The 20,138-nt window shown below is 48.1% G+C and overlaps 1 protein-coding gene across 1 annotated transcript in view; it reads right to left on the bottom strand.

Annotated features, from left to right (window-relative positions):
* SYT13 (synaptotagmin 13) overlaps positions 1 to 19,936 on the bottom strand; it is a 39,009-nt gene extending 19,073 nt beyond the window's left edge. Inside the window, exons 1-4 of the mRNA XM_081175767.1 lie at positions 19,382 to 19,936; positions 5,367 to 5,589; positions 2,837 to 2,971; positions 416 to 729 (exon numbers count right to left, since the gene is read on the bottom strand). Coding sequence (XP_081031893.1) covers positions 416 to 729; positions 2,837 to 2,971; positions 5,367 to 5,589; positions 19,382 to 19,564 — 855 coding nt within the window. The 5' untranslated portion in view covers positions 19,565 to 19,936. The remainder of the gene's footprint in view (positions 1 to 415; positions 730 to 2,836; positions 2,972 to 5,366; positions 5,590 to 19,381) is intronic.
* Positions 19,937 to 20,138: the final 202 nt, after the last annotated feature.

Genomic DNA, 20,138 nt, shown 5'->3' with positions numbered 1-20,138 from the left:
CAAAACCCCTAGATGTATTTGCATATCATTTGCAGCATTTATCCTCTTTGGAGAAACTATAGTGCCTACAAAATTTATCCACTTCTGTCAAAAGGGAAGCTTTTATAGTGGTTGGGGTAAATTAAATCTTGTTTTTCCTAACACAGACCCAAAGTCTAATTGGGCAGGTCCTGAATCACTTCAGAATAAGGCAGTTACTTTTCCAAAGCATGACATCAACTCCAGACTGAATCCTGTGGCCAAAGGATTCAAGAGCAACCTTGCAATTATTACTATGTAGTAAAATGCATTCAGGACTCTAAAGTCCTTGAACAGTGTCCACATTTGGGTTCAGCGTCATCGGCACACAGCATATTCACTCCCTCCCAGAGAATACAATTTGTTTGAATAATAGCTTATGGAATTCATAGGATACCTTGTCAAATGTTTTCATCTTCTCACACTGTACTGTTCCATATGGCTCCCCCACATTTGCCAGACTCGGTTTAATTTCCCCAACGATGCTGTGCCTAGAGAATTTATCACAGTTTCTCAAGGTGAGAGTCAGCATTGCCTCAGGTAGCTCTTCCTCCTTTACTGGAAACAGTAGAGCTTCCTCCCAGACAATCTGGGGCTTCTTCTTCTTCAACACAGTTTGAGCTTCTGAGGTGCTGGACTTGGTCACCAAAGTGCCTAGGATATAGCAATCACAGCCATTGTTCTGGTCTCCTGCTGCAGTTCCATATGTAGCTGTAGAACCAGGAAAAGAAAGATAAACTGTACTTAAAATGAATACCAAAGTACTTTCAGGAGAAAAATTGCCGTTTTTCTATTTCAGCATTTTGATTTAATAAAAATGATTCAAACCTGTCCTTGTGCAAGGATAAAGGGTCTCTCCCCCCCGCCCACCCTTATTGCCAGTAATTGGTGGTATTTGCATCTCTGAGGTCTTATGATGGTTTGGAAACTTCAATGGCAGTGAAAAAAGGAGTAAGAGAGTGTAGTCCAGCGAACTGTTCGATTTGAAATCTGAATTTAAATCCCAGGTTTGCTTTCAGCTCATTGGCCCATTCAGATGTTATAATCCTGCTAGAATGAACCATGGTTTAGTGGGCTGCAAATGACCTATGTGCCTGCCTGTGCACTCCCTCCACAGTTTCCCAGGATCCCTGAACCAGGAAATTGTGGATGAAGGGCTTGAAGATCCTAGTTTGTAGGGAGCCCTTAATCGTAAACTTCATGTTAGTATTCCATAATTCTATCCATCTCTCAAAATCAATATTATAGCCGATGTCTATTGCCCACTTAGTCATAACCTCCTTCACCTCCTCATCTTTTGTATACCACTCCAACAGAATATCGTATATTCTAGACAATATTTTGATCTTTCCTTCAATAACTTCCACATTTAATTTAGATTTTTTTATCTTCAAATCCTATTTTCTTTTTATCTTCTTTTAGCAGGTCATTAACTTGGTGGTATTGCAGCCACCCAGTAAATGAATTTTTAATCTCTTCATATGGTCTAAGTTTTATACTTTGATCCGTTTTCCTTGTAAGTTCTTCATAGGTGGCATTCTTCCCTTCCATATTAACTTTTTTGACTGTTAACACCTCTATTGGTGAGATCCACCAGGGTGTCTTCCTTTCCAATAGGTTTTTATTTCTTTCCCATGCTTGGAATATTGGTCCTCTAAAAATATGGTTTAGAAAGCCTCTATGTACTTTCACCTTTTCGTACCACAGGTACGAGTGCCACCCGTACCTGTTATCGAAGCCTTCAAGATCTAAGATGTCTCTATTTTCTAGCATTATCCAGTCTTTCAACCACGTTAAACACACTGCCTCATAATATAAACATAGATCCGGAAGGGAGAAGCCCTCTCTTTCTTTTCTATCTACCAATATTTTCATTTTTATTCGCGGTCTTTTTTTCTGCCAGATGAATCTTGCCAAGGCTTTTTGCCATTCTTTACATTGCTTTAGACCTTTAAGTACCGGGATGGTTTGGAATAGAAATAGCATTCTGGGCAAAACATTCGTTTTGATAACCGCTATCCTCCCCCAAAAAGATAATCTCATTCTCTCCCAAATTTCTAGATCTTTCTTAATATTCTTCCAAGTAACCTCATAGTTATCCTTATATAAATTAATGTTCTTAGCCGTAATCCAGACTCCAAGGTATTTCACCTTCTTTGCCGTCATAATTCCGGTCTTTTGTTCTAAGTCTACTATATCCTCATTAGATACATTTTTAGTCAGTATTTTAGTCTTATTCTTGTTGACCTTGAAGCCTGCCACAGCGCCAAACTCTTCGATTTTCTGTAGGGCTTTTTTTACACTATGTTTTGGATTTTCTAATGTTAGAACAATGTCATCCGCAAAAGCTTTGATTTTATGTTCCTTGGTTCCTACCCTAACTCCTTTAACAAGGAAATTGTGGATGAAGGGCTTGAAGATCCTAGTTGTAGGGAGCCCTTAATCGCAGTTCAAATATCAGAGAGAAAACTGTGATTTAAGAAACTTTTTGCTCAAGTAGCATGTGTAAGGGGAAGAAGGGAGAGGCAAGGAGAGCACACAGGGGCACATACACTTATTATTGGTCCACCAAACCGCAGTTTCTTTGCACAAGGCTCATAACGTCTTGGCTTCTGTTTGCCATCTGTAAAACAAGATCTTCAGTTACATGCCTTGTGGGGGTTTTATATATGAAATGAGATGGTAACAAAATGTGAGATCCTAAATTTGTTATGCATCTGCTTACTATTCATATCTGTGAGGAGAGCTTGTTGTATGATTTTGCTTTCAAATGAAAAGTTGCCACAACTGATAAAATGCAAAGACATAGGCTCCTTACCTTCAAGAAAAGCAACACACAGTGCATCTTTCTGTTGGTTGTAGCCAAGAGAATAGCGAAGTTCTGGGACTTGGTTGCAGCCACCAGCTTTCTCGGGGTTCAGACACTCAGTGACACATACATCTTTCACTCCACCTGGAACAGACACGAGTCTTTTAATAAGAGGATGCCTCTTGTTGCAGTCAAATTTGGCTACATTTGCTTTTCCTCTTTGATTACCTCCTATCAAATTGACTTGGCATTCCACCGTTTTTTTGTGTTTCTAGCCATACCATTGGAACTATCTTTTATTGATAGCAAGTTCTTTATCTTGGCTCTATTCAAGATTTTTAGGCTGTATGGAAATTTAAAATATGTGATTCAGGTAAAAACATGCTATTTCAAGAATAGCAAAGCCAAGCACACACAAGAAGCCTACTATTAAGAGGGAGGGAGAGTGGGAGACCCAGTGACAAACTGGGTGAGGAGGCCCAGGTAGGCCTTGATTTATCCTTCAGGGGCAGATCCACAGGTGCAGTTGGCCCCACCCCTAGGGAGGGCCTGTATCCCAGCCTGCCTGTGATTGGTCAGTGCACAAAGCAACAGGCCACACACACTGGCTAGGCCTCCCACCCCAGCATGCTGCCAGGTTGTGATGGGGGAACGGGGCCAGTCTGCAATGTTGCCTGACCGTCAAAGGTAAGCTGACTTGGCATGAATCGATGGCCCTTTTCTAGAAAGTGACATTTCAACAGATTTTTAATATATTTTTGCAAGGTTAGATTTATCATTTTCAATAGACATTAGTTAAAATGTCTAGATCTTGGTCCTCCTTCATTCTAGATATATTTTATACCACTCACTTTGGAACCTTGGCCACAGGTTTTAGATGGAACCCCCCCCCCCAAAGGACTTGCAATAACTTGATCAAGCTTTTAACCTTCTTTTCCCCTTTGGTCAACTGACCTGCATGCCATTTTACAAACTGCTCTTTCAAGAAATGGACAAAATCCTCTCTTGCTCACTGTACTACTAAACTTAGGGTTTGCACTTTGTTTGCTGCCTGGGGATGATAGGAGCTGCAGTTAAAAACATCTGGGTGGCACGAGGTTTGGGGAGAAGACTCTTTTGGACCTTTGTGACTAGAGCCCACTTCATCAGATGCCTCATGTGAGATCAAACTATGTACAGCCTCGAAGGAACAGACAAAACTGGTGAAATCCGTATGAACGTTGGTTGAAAGCTTTGAAACCCAAGGAGAAGCTGTTCAGGAATGTAGGAAGATAAGAAGCTGCCCAATGTTGAGTCAGACTCTTTGGCCCAGTAGCTCTCCAAAGTTTCAGATGGCAGACGTTTCCATCTGTAATTGGAGATGCTGTAGACAGGACCTGGGACCTTCTCCGTGCAAAAGAGGTGCTCAGCGAAAGAGCCATGGCTCTTCCACTCCTCAAGATGTGGTGGATTTAATCCCCCTGTTTTAGCATAAAATGGAATATTGGATTGTATGGGCTACAGCTCCATAGCTTGATGGTTTGATCCATCAAAGCAATGCTTATGCTCTAAATTGTTTGGAATGCTTTTAACCAGGCTCTCCTGGGATCCAGGATGCAGGACTTCAACCGCCTCCCCTCTTCCATAGTCTATTCTCAAAGCAACTGTTCCTGTTGAGCATCAGACCGTGATGCTCTGGAGAGCATTTGTTTCTCCTCTTTTCCTCTCTGCTATCACAGTCCTTGCACACAGACATTAAAAAATTTATATTCATTAAAAACCCGAATCCTTGTAGTGGAATAAATTGTTAAAGGAAATCACATTAAATACATGTATTTATTTTACATATGCAAATCATTGGGCTCAGTGGAGAACTATTTGGAATCTGATTTCTTGTTTTTAACATTAATTGGGCGAGGAATATTCAGAGATTCACTACAGTTCTTACTACATACTGAGCTGTCAACAACTGTTACACATTTAAACCTCTGGTCCTAGAGTTCTCCCAAGGCAGATATGTACAGTTCATCCTATCCTATCCTTTCCCTAAAACACTTCTCGTTATTATTTCATCACTGGGTCAGTAGTAGCTGAAGCAGTGCCACTATGTCCCAAAGAAGCTGGGGAAACCAAGTGCCAAATGATTTCTGAGGTTAAAAATAAATTTCTCTATAAACCATGTACATGCCTGCTGGAAAATCCCCAGGAAAACAGAATGATTGGAACTGTCACAAGAAAAAGATGTGCTCTTAAAAGGATGGTTGTGGACAGGGAAAAATCAATAGGGCTGGTGAACATTGCTAGAGGTGAATACAGAGAATTTGCTCCAAGTTACAATAATCTAAATTATAGGATTGATTTGTACACTTTTTGCACTGGAGCTCTAAACTTATATTGAACTTGCACTAAAAAAAAAACCCCAACCCTCCCACTTAATCTTAAAGACTTCACTAACTTGCCAATTAGTCATTTGTACTGGGAACTGAAATCAGAAAGAGGAAACAGTGTGGTCATTAATCTGAACTGGAAGCAACCACATGTAGTTTGGCAAGGTGCTCACCATTTTGAGGGAGAATGAATAACTCTTCATTGACACGAATGTTCATTCTTTTCTCATCCAGAGCTGTAGGCTTCCCCTTGCTTGGCTCTTTCATCCTCTTTAAAGTATAATCTGCACAGTTAACAATTTCCGATGTGGTCACTACTGGCTTTGGATCATAGATATGTGGAAACTTGAGGATTGTCCTGGGCTGTACAGCTTCTGCCGTCTTCTCAACATTGAACTGAAATGAAAGAACCCCATCAATTATACTGATTGCATTAATTCAGAATTTCTAACATGGTGTTTCTTCAACAGAGGGCACGCTTATGAAGGCTGACACTGTACTGACAGAATTCACAATGGTTCATAAATCAAAGGCAGTTTGTTTTTAAATAAATTCACCCATGACTATTGCTTCCATAATCCTATTTTTTCCTGGTTTTCTTATTTTTTTTAGATGCTTTCCTCCCACTCTTCATCCTTCTCTCTGTTATGGATTGAATGGTCCTTTTTCTGTTATGGATTGTTGTGTTATGGATTCTGTTATGGATTGTTATGGTCCTTTTGTTAACATTTTTATGTGAATCTACCTAATTCACACTCCCTGAAACAAAACAGTAACAGAAACACAGCTATCCTTTGAAATACACACTTTTACAGATTTCACAATCGTTTTCCAACCAGAAATGTTTATGTTAAGTGCATACAAAAATGCACACTTTAGCGAAAATAACATATAAAAATGCATTATGCTTATTCAACTTGCCTAAACAAATGTGTATATTAGGAAAAATGAACATACATACTTTTTATGCCCTGTGTCCTGGTGAAAATAATCCCTGGAGCTGGGGTATTTGATTGCCAAGCTGAATGCCGAATGGGGGTACTCTAGCTCCCTATGGCACTGCACTGGGTCATGCCAGAATAACAGCATGTTGCCATGCAGAGGTGTAGCATGGGTTGTCGGTGCCCAGGGCGAACAACCCACCATGCTGCTGCTGTAGTGTCTCCCCCCCCCCAAATAACCCAGAGCCACATTGTGCTGCCTGTCTGCCCACACAGAGGGGAGCCCTGTCAGCCGTCACAACCCTTGGCAGGCGAATCTTCCTAATGCCCATAGGGAGGAGAGCTGGGCCAGGCTGCACTGGGGTTGCCCCTTGCCTGACTCACTTTGTCCATGCCTGCTGTCAGAGCTGCTTCAAGATCCTAGCTCACAGAGGATCACGCTAGCCAGCGGTCATTAAGTAAAAGTCTTTATTGAGTTACAGTTTCCATTCCCAAGCTGCTGCGTGCAACTCTACGTCTAATGGCTAGATCGGCGAAGCTCCGTCTGAGTCTCCGCCCCTTGTGCACCAACTTAATATCCTAGCCCTGCTCCACCTTTTCCGCCTGACTGCTCTCCTCTGGGTCCCTCTGCCCCCCGGGGTCTCTTCCTTCCGGGATTCTTCTGACGCCGACCCCCCGGAACTCCCTGTCTCCTTGCGCCGGGCTTTAGGACCTGGCTCCCTTTCCTGGCTGCCTACTGCGTCACTTTCCTGTGCATTTGAACTTGGCGCGCACGCCCAACCTTCCACTTTCCGTCTGACCGTTTCTTCGCTCCCCGATGGAGGTGTGGCCACTCCTGACTCGTGCCCTCCCCCCTGTTGCGAGCTGCCAGCGCTTGATCTCTGGCGCTCTTCCTCTTCCCTGCTCTCTGGCTGTGACGCTGGTCCCGATTTCCAACTGCTCTCCTCTGAGTCCCCTCTGGCTCTATCTTCCTGGGGTGTCCCCCTAGGCTCCCCCCTTGCCCTGACCACTGCTGCTCCTTTCTGTGAATCTTCTGATTCACTGGAAAGACTCGGAGATCTCGGGTCGTCGTCATCACTCATCTTTTCTTCTGCCTCCTCCCCCTCGCTCTCTGTTTCCTCCCTTGCCCTTGCCTCTGCTCCTGAACCCCTGACATCCATCCCCCCTCGAAGCCCCCCGGTCCCCCCTCCCCTCCTTCCGGTGCGGGAACTGGGTGCTGCTGTGTCAGAGGGACGAACGTCGGATACAGTTCGCTTCCCGTGGCGGGCCTCCATCTGAAGTCTCCCGGTTCTGCCTCCCTGCTCTCGTCGACGACGGTCACCTCCGCTTCCATCTCTGTGCCGCCGTGCTCGAAACCAGGGTCGTCCCCGAAAACGTCCATGTCCGTCTCTCCCTCACTTCCTCCTGGCGGCGTTGCTCGTCCTGGACCTTCCTGCCACTTCCTGCGCCACTGCTCCTCTGGTCTATCGTCCCACCAATACGAGGGTTCTGAGGCAGATCCCGAGGGTGACCCCTCCGGGGAACGGGCGTCTCGTATCGGGTCCTCGTCCGAGTCGAACCCCCGGAATGTGCTGGCAGGAAGCGTTGGCGTGAAAAGCCAGTCGTCGAAAAAGTCTGCTGGCATTGGTCTATGTGGGAAGAGGGCATGAAACTCGTCTTTGAGCAGAGGTTCGTCCAAGGCGTAGCCCGGCACCCAGCTGTTCGCACTGGCCGGGGTGCCCTCCTTGGCGAGAAGGTATTCTACCCCTTCTTCCCCCCATCTGGAGTCCAAAATCTCCGTGACTTCGTTGATGCGTTCCTTCTGTGCCACTCCCGCGTGCCCGGTTCCTTCTCTGAGCGGACTCGGTGCCGTTCCGGGTTCCTGAAACCTGTGCGGTGCCTTGTAGGGAGTGAGCACCGATCTGTGGAACACCGGATGCATTCTGGAACCCTCCGGAAGCGCCAGCCTGAAAGCCACCGGGTTGACCTGCTCTTCGACTTGGTAGGGCCCCAGTTGCTTATGCCCCAGCTTCTTCTTGGCCAACGACCTGGCCGGCACTGCGTGGGCTGCTAACCAGACCCAGTCTCCCACATGGATCTCTTCGCCAACCCTTCTGTGTTTGTCCACTTGCACCTTGTATGCATGTTTGGCCAGCTCCAGGTGTCGCCGCAGCTGATCGTGGACCTCCTGCAACTCCGACGCGAACGCATCTGCTGTCTGCGGCTCCCCCTCCCCCATCCTTTCCAGTCCCGGGAAGGTTCTGGGGTGCCTCCCGTTGTTAGCGAAGAACGGCGTGACCCCCGTGGACACGTGCTTCGTGTTGTTGTAGGCAAACTCGGCGAGCGGCAGGTAATCCACCCACGTCGCAGGCTGTTGATTCGCATAACATCTCAGGTACTGCTGCATGATGGCATTGACCCACTCCGCCTGCCCGTTGGTCTGCGGGTGTCTTGCCGACGCCAGGTTGATCTTGACGTTCAGGAAGCCCATCAGCTTCTGCCAGAAATTCGAGATGAACTGTCGCCCCCGGTCGGACAGAATAGACCGTGGCAGACCGTGAACCTTGAACACGTGGTCTATGAACAGTTTGGCGGTTTGCTCCGCCGTGGCCACCTTGGCACACGGAATGAAATGTGCCATCTTGGAGAACAAGTCCACCACCACCAGCACGGCCGTCTTGCCCCTCGAGCTGGGCAGATCCGTGACAAAGTCCAGGGCCACTCTCTCCCATGGTTCGACCGGAGTTTGCAGCGGTTCCAACAGTCCGGCCGGCGGTTTGTGCACCGGTTTGGCCCTCTGGCAGGTGTCACACCTCGCCACGTAGTCCGCGACCTCCCCTCTCATTCTGGGCCACCAGAAGTCCCTGGCGACTAATTCCACCGTCTTCTCCTTGCCAAAGTGCCCGGCAGTGGGCGCGTCGTGCAGCTGCTGCAGTACCTTGGCGCGAAGTTCGTCTCCCGGCACGTAGATGGCCCCTTTACGAATGAGCAATCCATCTCTCAGCTGGAACTCGTCGGTCGCTGCCGTGCCCCTGTGCACCTCTGCCATCTTCGCTTGCGCGAAGGAGTCATCCTGCAACGCTCGTCGCACCGCCTCCAGGTCCACTGTTGCCGCAGCGCACGCCCACACTGTTGGTGCGAAGATGTGCATGGCGGCCGCTGGCTTGGTGTCCTCCAGATATTGTGGCTTACGAGAGAGAGCGTCCGCCATGATGTTGGTGTCCCCCGGGACATACTCTATTCGGAAGTTGAAGTTCGCAAAGAACTCAGCCCAACGTATCTGCCTTTGGTTCAGGAACTGTGCCGTGCGCCAGTGCTCCAGATTCTTGTGGTCCGTGCAGACCTGCACCGTGTGCTTGGCGCCGATCAGGAAGTGCCTCCATGCTTTGAATGCTGCATGAATGGCCAGCAACTCCCTGTCCCAGATGGTGTAGTTCTGTTCGGACTTGCTGAGCTTCCTGGAGTAAAACGCTCCCGGCCGCCAAACCCCCTGCGGGTCTTTCTGCAGCAGGACTGCTCCCACGGCTCTGTCCGAGGCGTCTGTCTCCACCCTCATCGGCCTGCTGGGGTCGACATGCAGCAGCTGCTCTTCCGACGCGAAGAGACGCTTGAGTGCCTGAAAGGACTGCTCCGCCTGCTCTGTCCAGATGAACTTCTTTTTCTTGGAGCTAAGCGTGTCCGTGATGGCCGCTGTCTGCATAGCGAAGCCTTTGATAAACTTGCGATAGAAGTTCGCGAAGCCGACAAACCGTTGGACCTCCTTCCGGTTGCGTGGGCTCTTCCAGTCCAACACCGCTCGAACCTTGGCGCTGTCCATGGCGAGCCCCTTGTCAGACAACTTGTAGCCCAGAAAATCCACCTCCGTCACGTCGAATTGGCACTTCTCCAGCTTGGCGTAGAGCCTATGCTGCTGTAGCCTGCTTAGCACTTCTTTGACGTGTCTGTTATGCTCCTGCTGCGATTCCGAAAAGATCAGGATGTCATCCAAGAAACAGACGCACGTCTTGTAGAGGAGCCCCGCCAACACGTGATGCATGAACGCTTGAAAAACGTGGGAGCCATTTTGCAATCCAAAAGGCATAACTCTATATTCGTAGGTGCCCAGAGGCGTGAACATGGCTGTCTTCCACTCATCCCCTTCCCACATGCGAATGAGGTTGTACGCCCCTCGCAGGTCTAACTTGGTGAACACGCTGCCCTTCCGTACCTTTGCGAGGAGGTCGTCGATTCGGGGCATGGGGAAGTCCGATGGCTTGGTCACACTGTTTAAGATGCGATAGTCCACCACAAGTCTTTTTTGGGGCATGTCCCGCTTCTTAACAAAGAATACAGGACTGCCCCCCGCTGCCTTGGACTCCCGGATGAAACCGCGCTCCAAATTATGATCTATGAACTCTTTGAGTTGCTGCAGTTCGTCCTCAGACATGGAATACAGCTTCCCTTTAGGCAGCGCCGCCCCCGGCAGCAGGTCAATTTTGCAGTCATATGGTCTGTGGGGGGGGTAGCCTGTCTGCCTCCTTCTCACAGAAAACCTCCAAAAATTCTGCGTACTTGTGGGGAATCGCTTGCAGCGTGCCTAGCAGCAGCTGTGACTCCTCTTCCTCTCCTTCCTGCCGGGGGACGATGCAGTGTTCAGCACAAAAGGAAGAGCCGAAGGTCAGCTGCCTCTGGTACCAAGCCAGCATTGGGCTGTGCTTGTCCAGCCAACTCATGCCCAATACAATGGGCGTGTCCGATAGTTGAGTGACGTTGAAGCTGATGATTTCCTTGTGATTCCCAAGGCGCATCACCATTGGTGGCGTCTGCTTCACCACTTGCCCCCCTAGCAGCTCCCTGCCATCCACCGTGACCACCTGCAGGGGCAGCGTGGCCGGCAGCAACTGTATAGCGTGCCGGTCTACAAAGTCCTGCCCTATAAAGTCCGCATTGCTTCCCGAGTCAATGGTGAGCGGCACGTCCATGGTGATTCCATTGGGCAGCTGGAGCGATGCGGTGAGCCTCACTACTGGTTTGGGCGGGAGGGGGTCCATGGGCTGTGAAATCTCCGGGGACTTCTTCACTGACACGTCTGGCTGGGCCCCATTGCCTCTTCCTCCAGCCAGACATCGTCGTTTCCCTGCTGTGGTCCTCCTTGTTGCGTTGCTGCAGTTACCATTGCTGAGGCTGCAGTGTGCTTGTGGAGCCTCCGGGGACACTCTTTCGCCATATGCCCTGGATCCTCGCAGATGTAACACTTCCTGTTCCCTCTAGGAGGCTTCGCTTTCACTGTTGTCGGTGCTAGGGCTCTGGCTGCTGATTGAGCCCTTGCACTTCCAACCTCCATAGGTTCCACCCCTCCTCCTGGCGGAGGCGTGGATTGCGCACGCGCTGCTTCTCTGGGAAGGAAGGAGGAGCCCCTGGCTGGTTCGCGCCCTCCACGCCCTTCGTCCCTGCTCCACGGACGTTCTTCCAGCCGCACCCCCACGGCTAGCGCCCTCTGAACGATCTCCTGCGTGGTCCGGGGTCTCTCCCCCCTCGCAATTTCATCTTTAACAGAGCCGTGCAATCCCTCCCAAAACAGGTCTCTTACAGGAGCCGAATCCCTGTCCCATTCCAGAGCACTGACCAAAGCGAAAAAGCGGGCATGATACTGCCTTACGCTGGCCCTCCCTTGTTTCAGTCCATGTATCTGCTGCCGAGCAAGATCCACGTCAATGCTTGATAAGAAACACCCATCCATCGCTTTAATAAAGGCATCCGCATTTTGGAGCGCCGGATCCTTATCCCTCCACAAATTGCGCAGCCATGCTTTAGCTTCCCCTTGCAAATGGGACATGATGAACCCCACTTTCTCTTGCTCATCTCTAAAGTCTTTTTTCAGCAGTTCCAGTGCGCACATTACATCTGCTCTAAAGTTGGGGTACTGCTGCAGGTTCCCATCGAAGTGAGAGACCAGACCGCCTGTTCGTCTCGCCAACCCAATTCCCTCCTGTTTGGGTGTCAGTTGCCTGTGCTTCGTAAGCATGTCCAACCTGACCTGGAGATCCCTGCAGGCGGCAGCTGCCTCCTCCTCTCTCTTCCTGGATGTGAGAGCCTCGGCATTCAGTTGTGACACTGCTTTTCTGAGTTCCTCTATCTGCTGCTCAGCCGTCATGTTGTCTGCCGTTCGTGAGCTAGCTAGTAGGCACCTGCTTCTCTCCTCTCCTCGAGGCTGTAGATGCCCACAATTTTACTGAGACGGAGCTTACTGTCAGAGCTGCTTCAAGATCCTAGCTCACAGAGGATCACGCTAGCCAGCGGTCATTAAGTAAAAGTCTTTATTGAGTTACAGTTTCCATTCCCAAGCTGCTGCGTGCAACTCTACGTCTAATGGCTAGATCGGCGAAGCTCCGTCTGAGTCTCCGCCCCTTGTGCACCAACTTAATATCCTAGCCCTGCTCCACCCTTTCCGCCTGACTGCTCTCCTCTGGGTCCCTCTGCCCCCCGGGGTCTCTTCCTTCCGGGATTCTTCTGATGCCGACCCCCCGGAACTCCCTGTCTCCTTGCGCCGGGCTTTAGGACCTGGCTCCCTTTCCTGGCTGCCTACTGCGTCACTTTCCTGTGCATTTGAACTTGGCGCGCGCGCCCAACCTTCCACTTTCCGTCTGACCGTTTCTTCACTCCCCGATGGAGGTGTGGCCACTCCTGACTCGTGCCCTCCCCCCTGTTGCGAGCTGCCAGCGCTTGATCTCTGGCGCTCTTCCTCTTCCCTGCTCTCTGGCTGTGACGCTGGTCCCGATTTCCAACTGCTCTCCTCTGAGTCCCCTCTGACTCTATCTTCCTGGGGTGTCCCCCTAGGCTCCCCCCTTGCCCTGACCACTGGTGCTCCTTTCTGTGAATCTTCTGATTCACTGGAAAGACTCGGAGATCTCGGGTCGTCGTCATCACTCATCTTTTCTTCTGCCTCCTCCCCCTCGCTCTCTGTTTCCTCCCTTGCCCTTGCCTCTGCTCCTGAACCCCTGACACCTGCGCACCGTGGGCCTGTGCTACTTTGCGGCTGGAACAGGGATCCCCGCGGGAGCCTGTGCCTGCATAGGGGCATCTGGTGGCGCCCTCTCATAATTTTGTGCCATGGCCCCCATCCCACACTACACCACTGTTGCCATGCAGCCTCTCTTGCATGGCTCACAGCTTGAGAGCACCTCAGAGTTAGTAATAATAGGACAATGACTCCATTTCCCCTGGACACCTAACACTGGATTGCATAACAACATTTTCTGTATGCTGTACAGAAGAGGTGAGGGATCTGTGGCTCTCCAGATGTGGGATTCTATCTCCCATCAGCCCATGACAGCAGAGCCAATGGACAGGAATATGAGAGTTTTAGTCCAGCAGCATCTGGCAGGCTGCAGGTTCTCCATCCCTGTTGTACACCTTTGTTTTTTTCTATTATCCCATTACTCAAACCCATGAACCGTAACTTGTGAAGTGGGCCACCTAGTCTAAGGCAGATTGCTCCATTCCTGTAATCCCCTCCCCCTTTTGGTTAGCTTCAAAGTGGACCAATGTCTGGATGCTATAGTTAAAAACATCTAACATTTAAGGAAGTGTGGTTTTGGATTTTTTCTTTTTCAAGTGCCTTCCTCCTTGTTTTAAGCTACGAGAAGTAGGGGGCTGATAGATGTACAAGCTTTATCCCTTGTATATGCATGGTTGTGTCCACACAAATAACATTTCCAATGTTCAGACGGATGCTTTTGGCTACAGCACAAGTCAGGGTGTGTGATTGTGTTGTAGTATATTTTATATCGGGCATGTAGCAGTGGGCTCGCCTTGCAGTGGAGAGCACGAGACATGAGCTATTGTTGCTGCCATCATTTCGTGCCAAAAGCCAGACACTCCACCAGGCAATCCATCATTGCATAACAACCGACAGCCCCCAGGGGAGCCATACACAAGTGCTGTGGGGACCAATCCGCCTCTTCTCCAGCTGCAGCTGCTTTTGTTTATTGTGAATACTACAAGTTCTGCTTCTCAAATTGTGACAGCTGATGATTTAAGAGACTTCCATCCCCTTTGCAAATGGAAATGCAACCACCACATCTTAAATAAGATGATATATATGTACAGGTTTGAAATATGAGAAGCCCTGAAAGCACAACCTTTCTGCTTTCTTTTCTGAACGAGAGAGAGAGAGAGAGAGAGAGAGAGAGAGAGAGAGAGAGAGAGAGAGAGAGAGAAACACTGGATTGGTTGCTAGGGTTGAACAAACACCAACTGACTCAGAATAGTAGATTCCCATTGTAAGCCAGCCCATCTCAAAACACCAAACCATATGCAAAATATATTTTTGTTAGGTCGATTTCTTAGAACTGGAGAAGCTGAATTTATTATTTTGGATTTCTTTTGCAATGCATGACATTTCTTGCAGTGTAGAAAGGCAACAATACAATTATGTGTGAAAAACATACTCTAGCTTCCCCTCCATGACCGTGTCACAATCCCCGATATTGACAAAATTCAGTATCTGTGTTCCAAACATTGTTCTCTTCCCACTGATGGAAAACTATAATAGTGTATATGTGCTAAGGAACTGATAAAAATGGATACAGATAGAATACACTTCCCACACAAACAAATCCATCCGAGGCTTAGGTTTCAAACACATATGCACTTGTTCTGAAGCAGACGCTTGGAAAAGGAAGGCTTGTTCCTGGCAAGAGAAGCCTGGTTATTTTTGAAAACAGAAGTAGGGGGGGGGTCAGAATTACACAGGCAAGTTATTTAAGGATATCTTCCACCTTCAAAGGACAGACTGTCTCTTTAATCATGTAATTATAGTGCCAATTCACACATTCATATTCCTCGCTTGTCGAGGGCAGCATTCAGCACTGACTGCGGCAGCTAGACTAGTGACTGGGAGTGGCCGCTGAGACCATATAACACCAGTCCTAAAGGATCTTCACTGCCTCCCAGTGCATTTCTGAGCACAATTCAAAGTGTTGGTGCTGACTTTTAAAGCCCTAAACAGCCTCAGCCCCGTATACCTGAAGGAGCATCTCCACCCTCATTGTTCAGCCCGGACACTGAAGTCCTCCTCCAAGGGTCTTCTGCTAGTTCCCTCACTGTGAGAAGTGAATTTACAGGGAACCAGGCAGAGGGCCTTCTTGGTAGTGGCACCCTCCCTGTGGAACACCCTCCCTTCAGATGTCAAGGAAATAAACAAGATGTCTGAAAGCAGCCCTGTTTAGGGAAATTTTTAAGGATCAATGCTTTTATTATGTTTTTAGATGATGATGATGATTAACTTGAACAGGTGAAACAGCCACTGTAGACCTACCATCACAGAGAGACATTTCACAAGACAAAGGAGGAAAAGTGAGAGTCAATATGGGATTTGTGAGTGTATCATTTAGGACTAGATGCATGTGTGCCAGATTGTGTGAAGTGACGACCTCTGTCTTGATCTGGCTGGGAATAGGCTTTACTGAAGTTGGTGCATTGGCTTCTGAGTAAAAACTTAAAAGATTTCCAGAGAGATGTTAGTCTGTTGCAGCAAAAACAACAAAGACTATTTCATTTTGTTATGGCATAAGCTTTTGCAGACTAGACCATAGTTAATCAGATAAATGATCCTCAGTAATCAGGTATTTTCAATGCATGGGTGCAGAGAGGAAAAGAAATGTTTGTGACAACACAAGTAGAGCTTAAATCCTTTGGACATCTATCATTTTTGCTCATGCTGGCAAGGGCTTTGGATACTGTAATTTAATAATATCTGGCTTCCCTAATTTAAAACCCAATTTTATTGTCACTGCAGACTTTTTCTTCTTTTTCTTTACACCTATGTGCAGAATGTGCCTGGCAACTGTGGCTCCCACTTCATGCATCTCATGAAGTGGGCTCTAGTTTATGAGATGCAACAATAAGATTTGCTCATCTCTGAAATGTAAAAGATCATTAACTTCAAGCACAACAGAAGGATTAGGAGTCCTTATGATTAGGGTTGCCATATTTCAAACAGTGAAAATCTGGATAGAAAGGTTTGTTTCATTTTTAGTTTTGCTCAAAGTTGTTTTTTGACCATTTTGAGCTATTTTTATGGAAAACTGGCACTCCCAGACACTTTTGACAATTTCCACCCAAACACTGCTGCTGAATGCAGTGTTCCATATATGTCTAGGCAATCTGGATGTATGGCAACCCGAAAATAAGTGCTGGCTCTGGTATTTGTCTGGTTCCATTTAAAAGTGGTATTCGCTCATGGACTTTTAAAAATGAAAACTGCATCAAAATTTGCCATAAGGATGAGTGATACAGTGGTACCTCGGTTTAAAAACAGCCCTGTTTATGAACTATTCATTTTATGAACTCTGGAAAACTGGAAATAGTGTCCCAGTTTGTGAACTTTACCTCAGTCTAAGAACGGAAGCTGAACAGTGGAAGGGCGCTGGCAGTGGGAGGCCTTGTTAGGGAAAGCACGCTTCAGTTTAAGAACAGTTTCGGTTTAAGAATGGACTTCCGGAACGGATTAGGTTTGTAAACCAAGGTACCACTGTAGTAGGGTTATACAGTCGTACCCTGGTTTCCGAACTTAATCCATTCTGGGATTCCTTTCGACTCCCAAAATGGTTCAAAAACCAAGGCGCGGTTTCCAATTGGCTGCAGGAGCTTCCTGCACTCAAGCGGAAGCTGTGGAAGCCGCGTCAGACATTCAGCTTCTGAAAAACGTTTGCAAACTGGAACAGTCACTTCTGGGTTTGTGGTGTTCGGGAGCTAAAACGTCCAAGTACCAAGGCGTTTGATAACCAAGGTATGACTGTAAAGCGCTGTATATATAACAGCTAAAATCTGGTAGAAATTCAAGCAGGGAGGAATATATAGAATCATAGAATCATAGAGTTGGAAGAGACCACAAGGGCCATCGAGTCCAACCCCCTGCCAAGCAGGAAACACCATCAGAGCACTCCTGACATATGGTTGTCAAGCCTCTGCTTAAAGACCTCCAAAGAAGGAGACTCCACCACACTCCTTGGCAGCAAATTCCACTGTCAAACAGCTCTTACTGTCAGGAAGTTCTTATGAAGTTAACAGACTGAGGCCATTGGCCCATTGTACTAGTACTGTCTACTCTGATGGACAGCAACTCTCCAGGGGACTGGGCCATGTGACATACACATGCTGTGTGTGTGCGCTGCAGGTAGCGGTGGAGGAAACCGCTCGGGCGCCTGGGGCGAGCTGCCCATAGGGGCAGGGCACACTGCGGGGCCTTCGGAGTCTACCTGCCTCCTCCCACTCAGCCGCCCTACAGCTGGGGGGGGGCAGTGGGTGGACCGTTTGGGCAGCGCTGAGACTGCACGCGCCCAAGCCACCGTGTTTCTCCCAGGAGAGACGCATGGCTCAGGCACACTGCAGGCCCCGTGGTGAGTGCCACCTGGCATTTTGTCACCCCCCTCAGTGGTGACACCCGGGGCGGTCCACACCCCCACACCCCCTTCCTCCGCCCCTGACCACAGGGCATGCTGATGTCACTTGTACATGTCGGGAGGCGTGCTGATGTGCCGTGCGCACACAGCTGCTGCAGGATTTTGTGGGGGCCTGGACCCCTCCTTGAAAATTTGGCTTCCCCTAGATGGTACCCCTGCTCCAAGAGTTCTGGCTTAAGTCTTTTCCAGCCAAAGCATTGCAAACTTTTTTTAAAAAACCGAGGGTACTAAGGACTGAACCAGGGACTTCTAACATGTGCTCCATCACTGAGTTATATTCCTCCCCCTTTTTTAAAAAAATAAATAAATCTGACTTTTCCATGTACTTCTCTTAACTCCTCCACCCACACCCTGCAACCCAATCACAGAAGGCTTGTATAAGCAAAAGGAAAGAGCAGGGATACGGTATACAGGACTGCAATTAGTAAGATCAGATGACACAGTGTGGTGCAGCCATAACAAAGCCCTATTGACATACCCTCTCCACTATGGATATCACTGGGTAGTCCTGGGCTTATAACAAGGAGAGAATCATAGGTGTGCTTGAACAAAGGCTATGAGTGCTCTGCCTCTCTCCTGAAATGTAAGGGATAAGCCTAGTATGAACAGATATTTCACTAAGGCTAAGCTTATACCAATGTATTTCTGTCGCTCTAACTGCACTGGTTTGTGGCCAGTTTGCACCACCATAATCTTGATCAATCTGATGTGGGGGAAAGTCAGCAGAAAGACTGAAAAGTGCTGACGATTTTGCCAACAAAGGCAATATATCATTTTAAGCAAAGCACAAATAAACAAAACATTTACATCTCAGAACAGGAATCAATAGCCATCATTTATAAGAAACAAAGAGTTCTCAACTCAGGTTTCAGCCAGATTAGCCAAATATATATTGCTATTGTTATTAAGACTGTTGTCAACTTATCCATCGATAATATAATAGTCTGTGCAATAGGCCATGGATACCCATTTTCCAGATCAGCAACTGAGGCCAAAAGAGAATGATCTACCCATACCTACCCATTCAACAAGTCCATAACTGGGATGGAATCTGAATCCTTTCCTTCAAGGCCAGTTACCAAAATTATGTCAGATGGGCCACCCTCATTTCTGGTTACAACTGATATACTGTAATCACTTTGCTTCCACTCCTCATTTAGACAAACACTGAGATAACTCAATAAGCTAAACATGCATTATAAGTTAAGTTCACTGCAGTGTAACAGGACTCTCCATAGCTGTCATGACATATGTCATAATTAGATTTCGACTGCCAGCTGGATGGGGATGCCTTATTTTAAAATTTTACAAACATATTTCAGGATGAATATGTATATACACTAGTTAGTTACACAGAAGGCTTTTTTTTGTGTGTGCAGCAGAAGCGTATGTGCATACATGCATGGAAATGGAAAGATCAGGGGGCATTAGGAAACATTCAAGCCTGATTACTGTTATTTCGGTTCTTTTTTCGCTTGGCGTCCAGGCTCTTTATGCAAATCAACCTGGTCTAGCCACCCAGACATTGTGGGATCCCTGTAGGTTTGCCACCCCTGCTTTCTCTCTCTCTCTTTCATAAAACAAAAGCGGGCTGTTGCTTTGGTAATCCCACACGCCACCTGAGACCCCTCCCTCCCCCCCCCCCGCCGCCTTCTGTCTTCCTCCCTGCACAGAAGTAGAGCTGCCCCCTGAAACCCTGCAAACACAGAAGCTTGCTATCAATCACAGTACATCGCAAACTGGGCACCCCAGCTCAGAGCGCGCTGTTCTGAAGCAGCTGCATCAATGGGAGAAGAGTAGGGCAAAATCAATATGGTGCTTTACCTGCTGGACTGTCTGTAGTACGCTGGGCTTGGCATTTTCTGGGTCCTGATCTTGCTCCTTGTCTGAGGCTCCCTTCCCAGGTTGCTTACATTTGCACAGGCAGGTGAGACCGCATAAGGCAAGGAGGCCAGTAGCAGTCCCCAAGGTAGCTCCCAGAGCAATCACTGGGACAGACAGAACCATCGTCTCAGGCTAGGAAGCCACAACTTTACTCAGCCAGCGCAAGCATCATCCACCTCCTTGCAGAATTTCTCCCGGTCTCAGCCTCTTTGGAAGAGCGCAATAGATCCCCTCCAGCAGCAGTGGACAGAGAAAAGTGATTCACAAGGAACTAGGGGGTTGCTCCTGCAGGGCTAGATGATCAGATAACCTCTCCATCCCTCCCGTGGGTATTTCTGGCTCAGTGCTCCAGGGGAAGCAAAGAGGAGCGGAGGAAGTTGCAGTTCCATCGCCTGCAGTCCCTTTCAGACTGCGAGCAGGCAGCTTTCATTGAAGCTCATTCTCCAGCACCACTGGGGAAAGTCTGATGTACGATAGAGTCAGACGTCAGCAAGAAGGGGGTGGGCCGTGCTGGCCAACTCGCAGAAAGTGCATCCAAGCCAGTGACGGGAGACCCTTTAAAAGGGGCTTGCTGCAATGTAGCTTGATGGGGGGGGGAGAGAGAAAACACATTGCACTTATTGTCCACACCACACACACACCTTGTTCAAAATTGCATGACAGCTAAAAATAAGAAGCATAAAGTGCACGTGACTGA

This window comes from Podarcis bocagei (genome assembly GCF_964188305.1).
Source record: "Podarcis bocagei genome assembly, chromosome: 1".
In the NCBI taxonomy this organism is placed as follows: domain Eukaryota; kingdom Metazoa; phylum Chordata; class Lepidosauria; order Squamata; family Lacertidae; genus Podarcis; species Podarcis bocagei.
The sequence above is the reverse complement of the archived record's forward strand: the minus strand, read 5'-3'. Positions and strand labels throughout refer to the sequence as shown.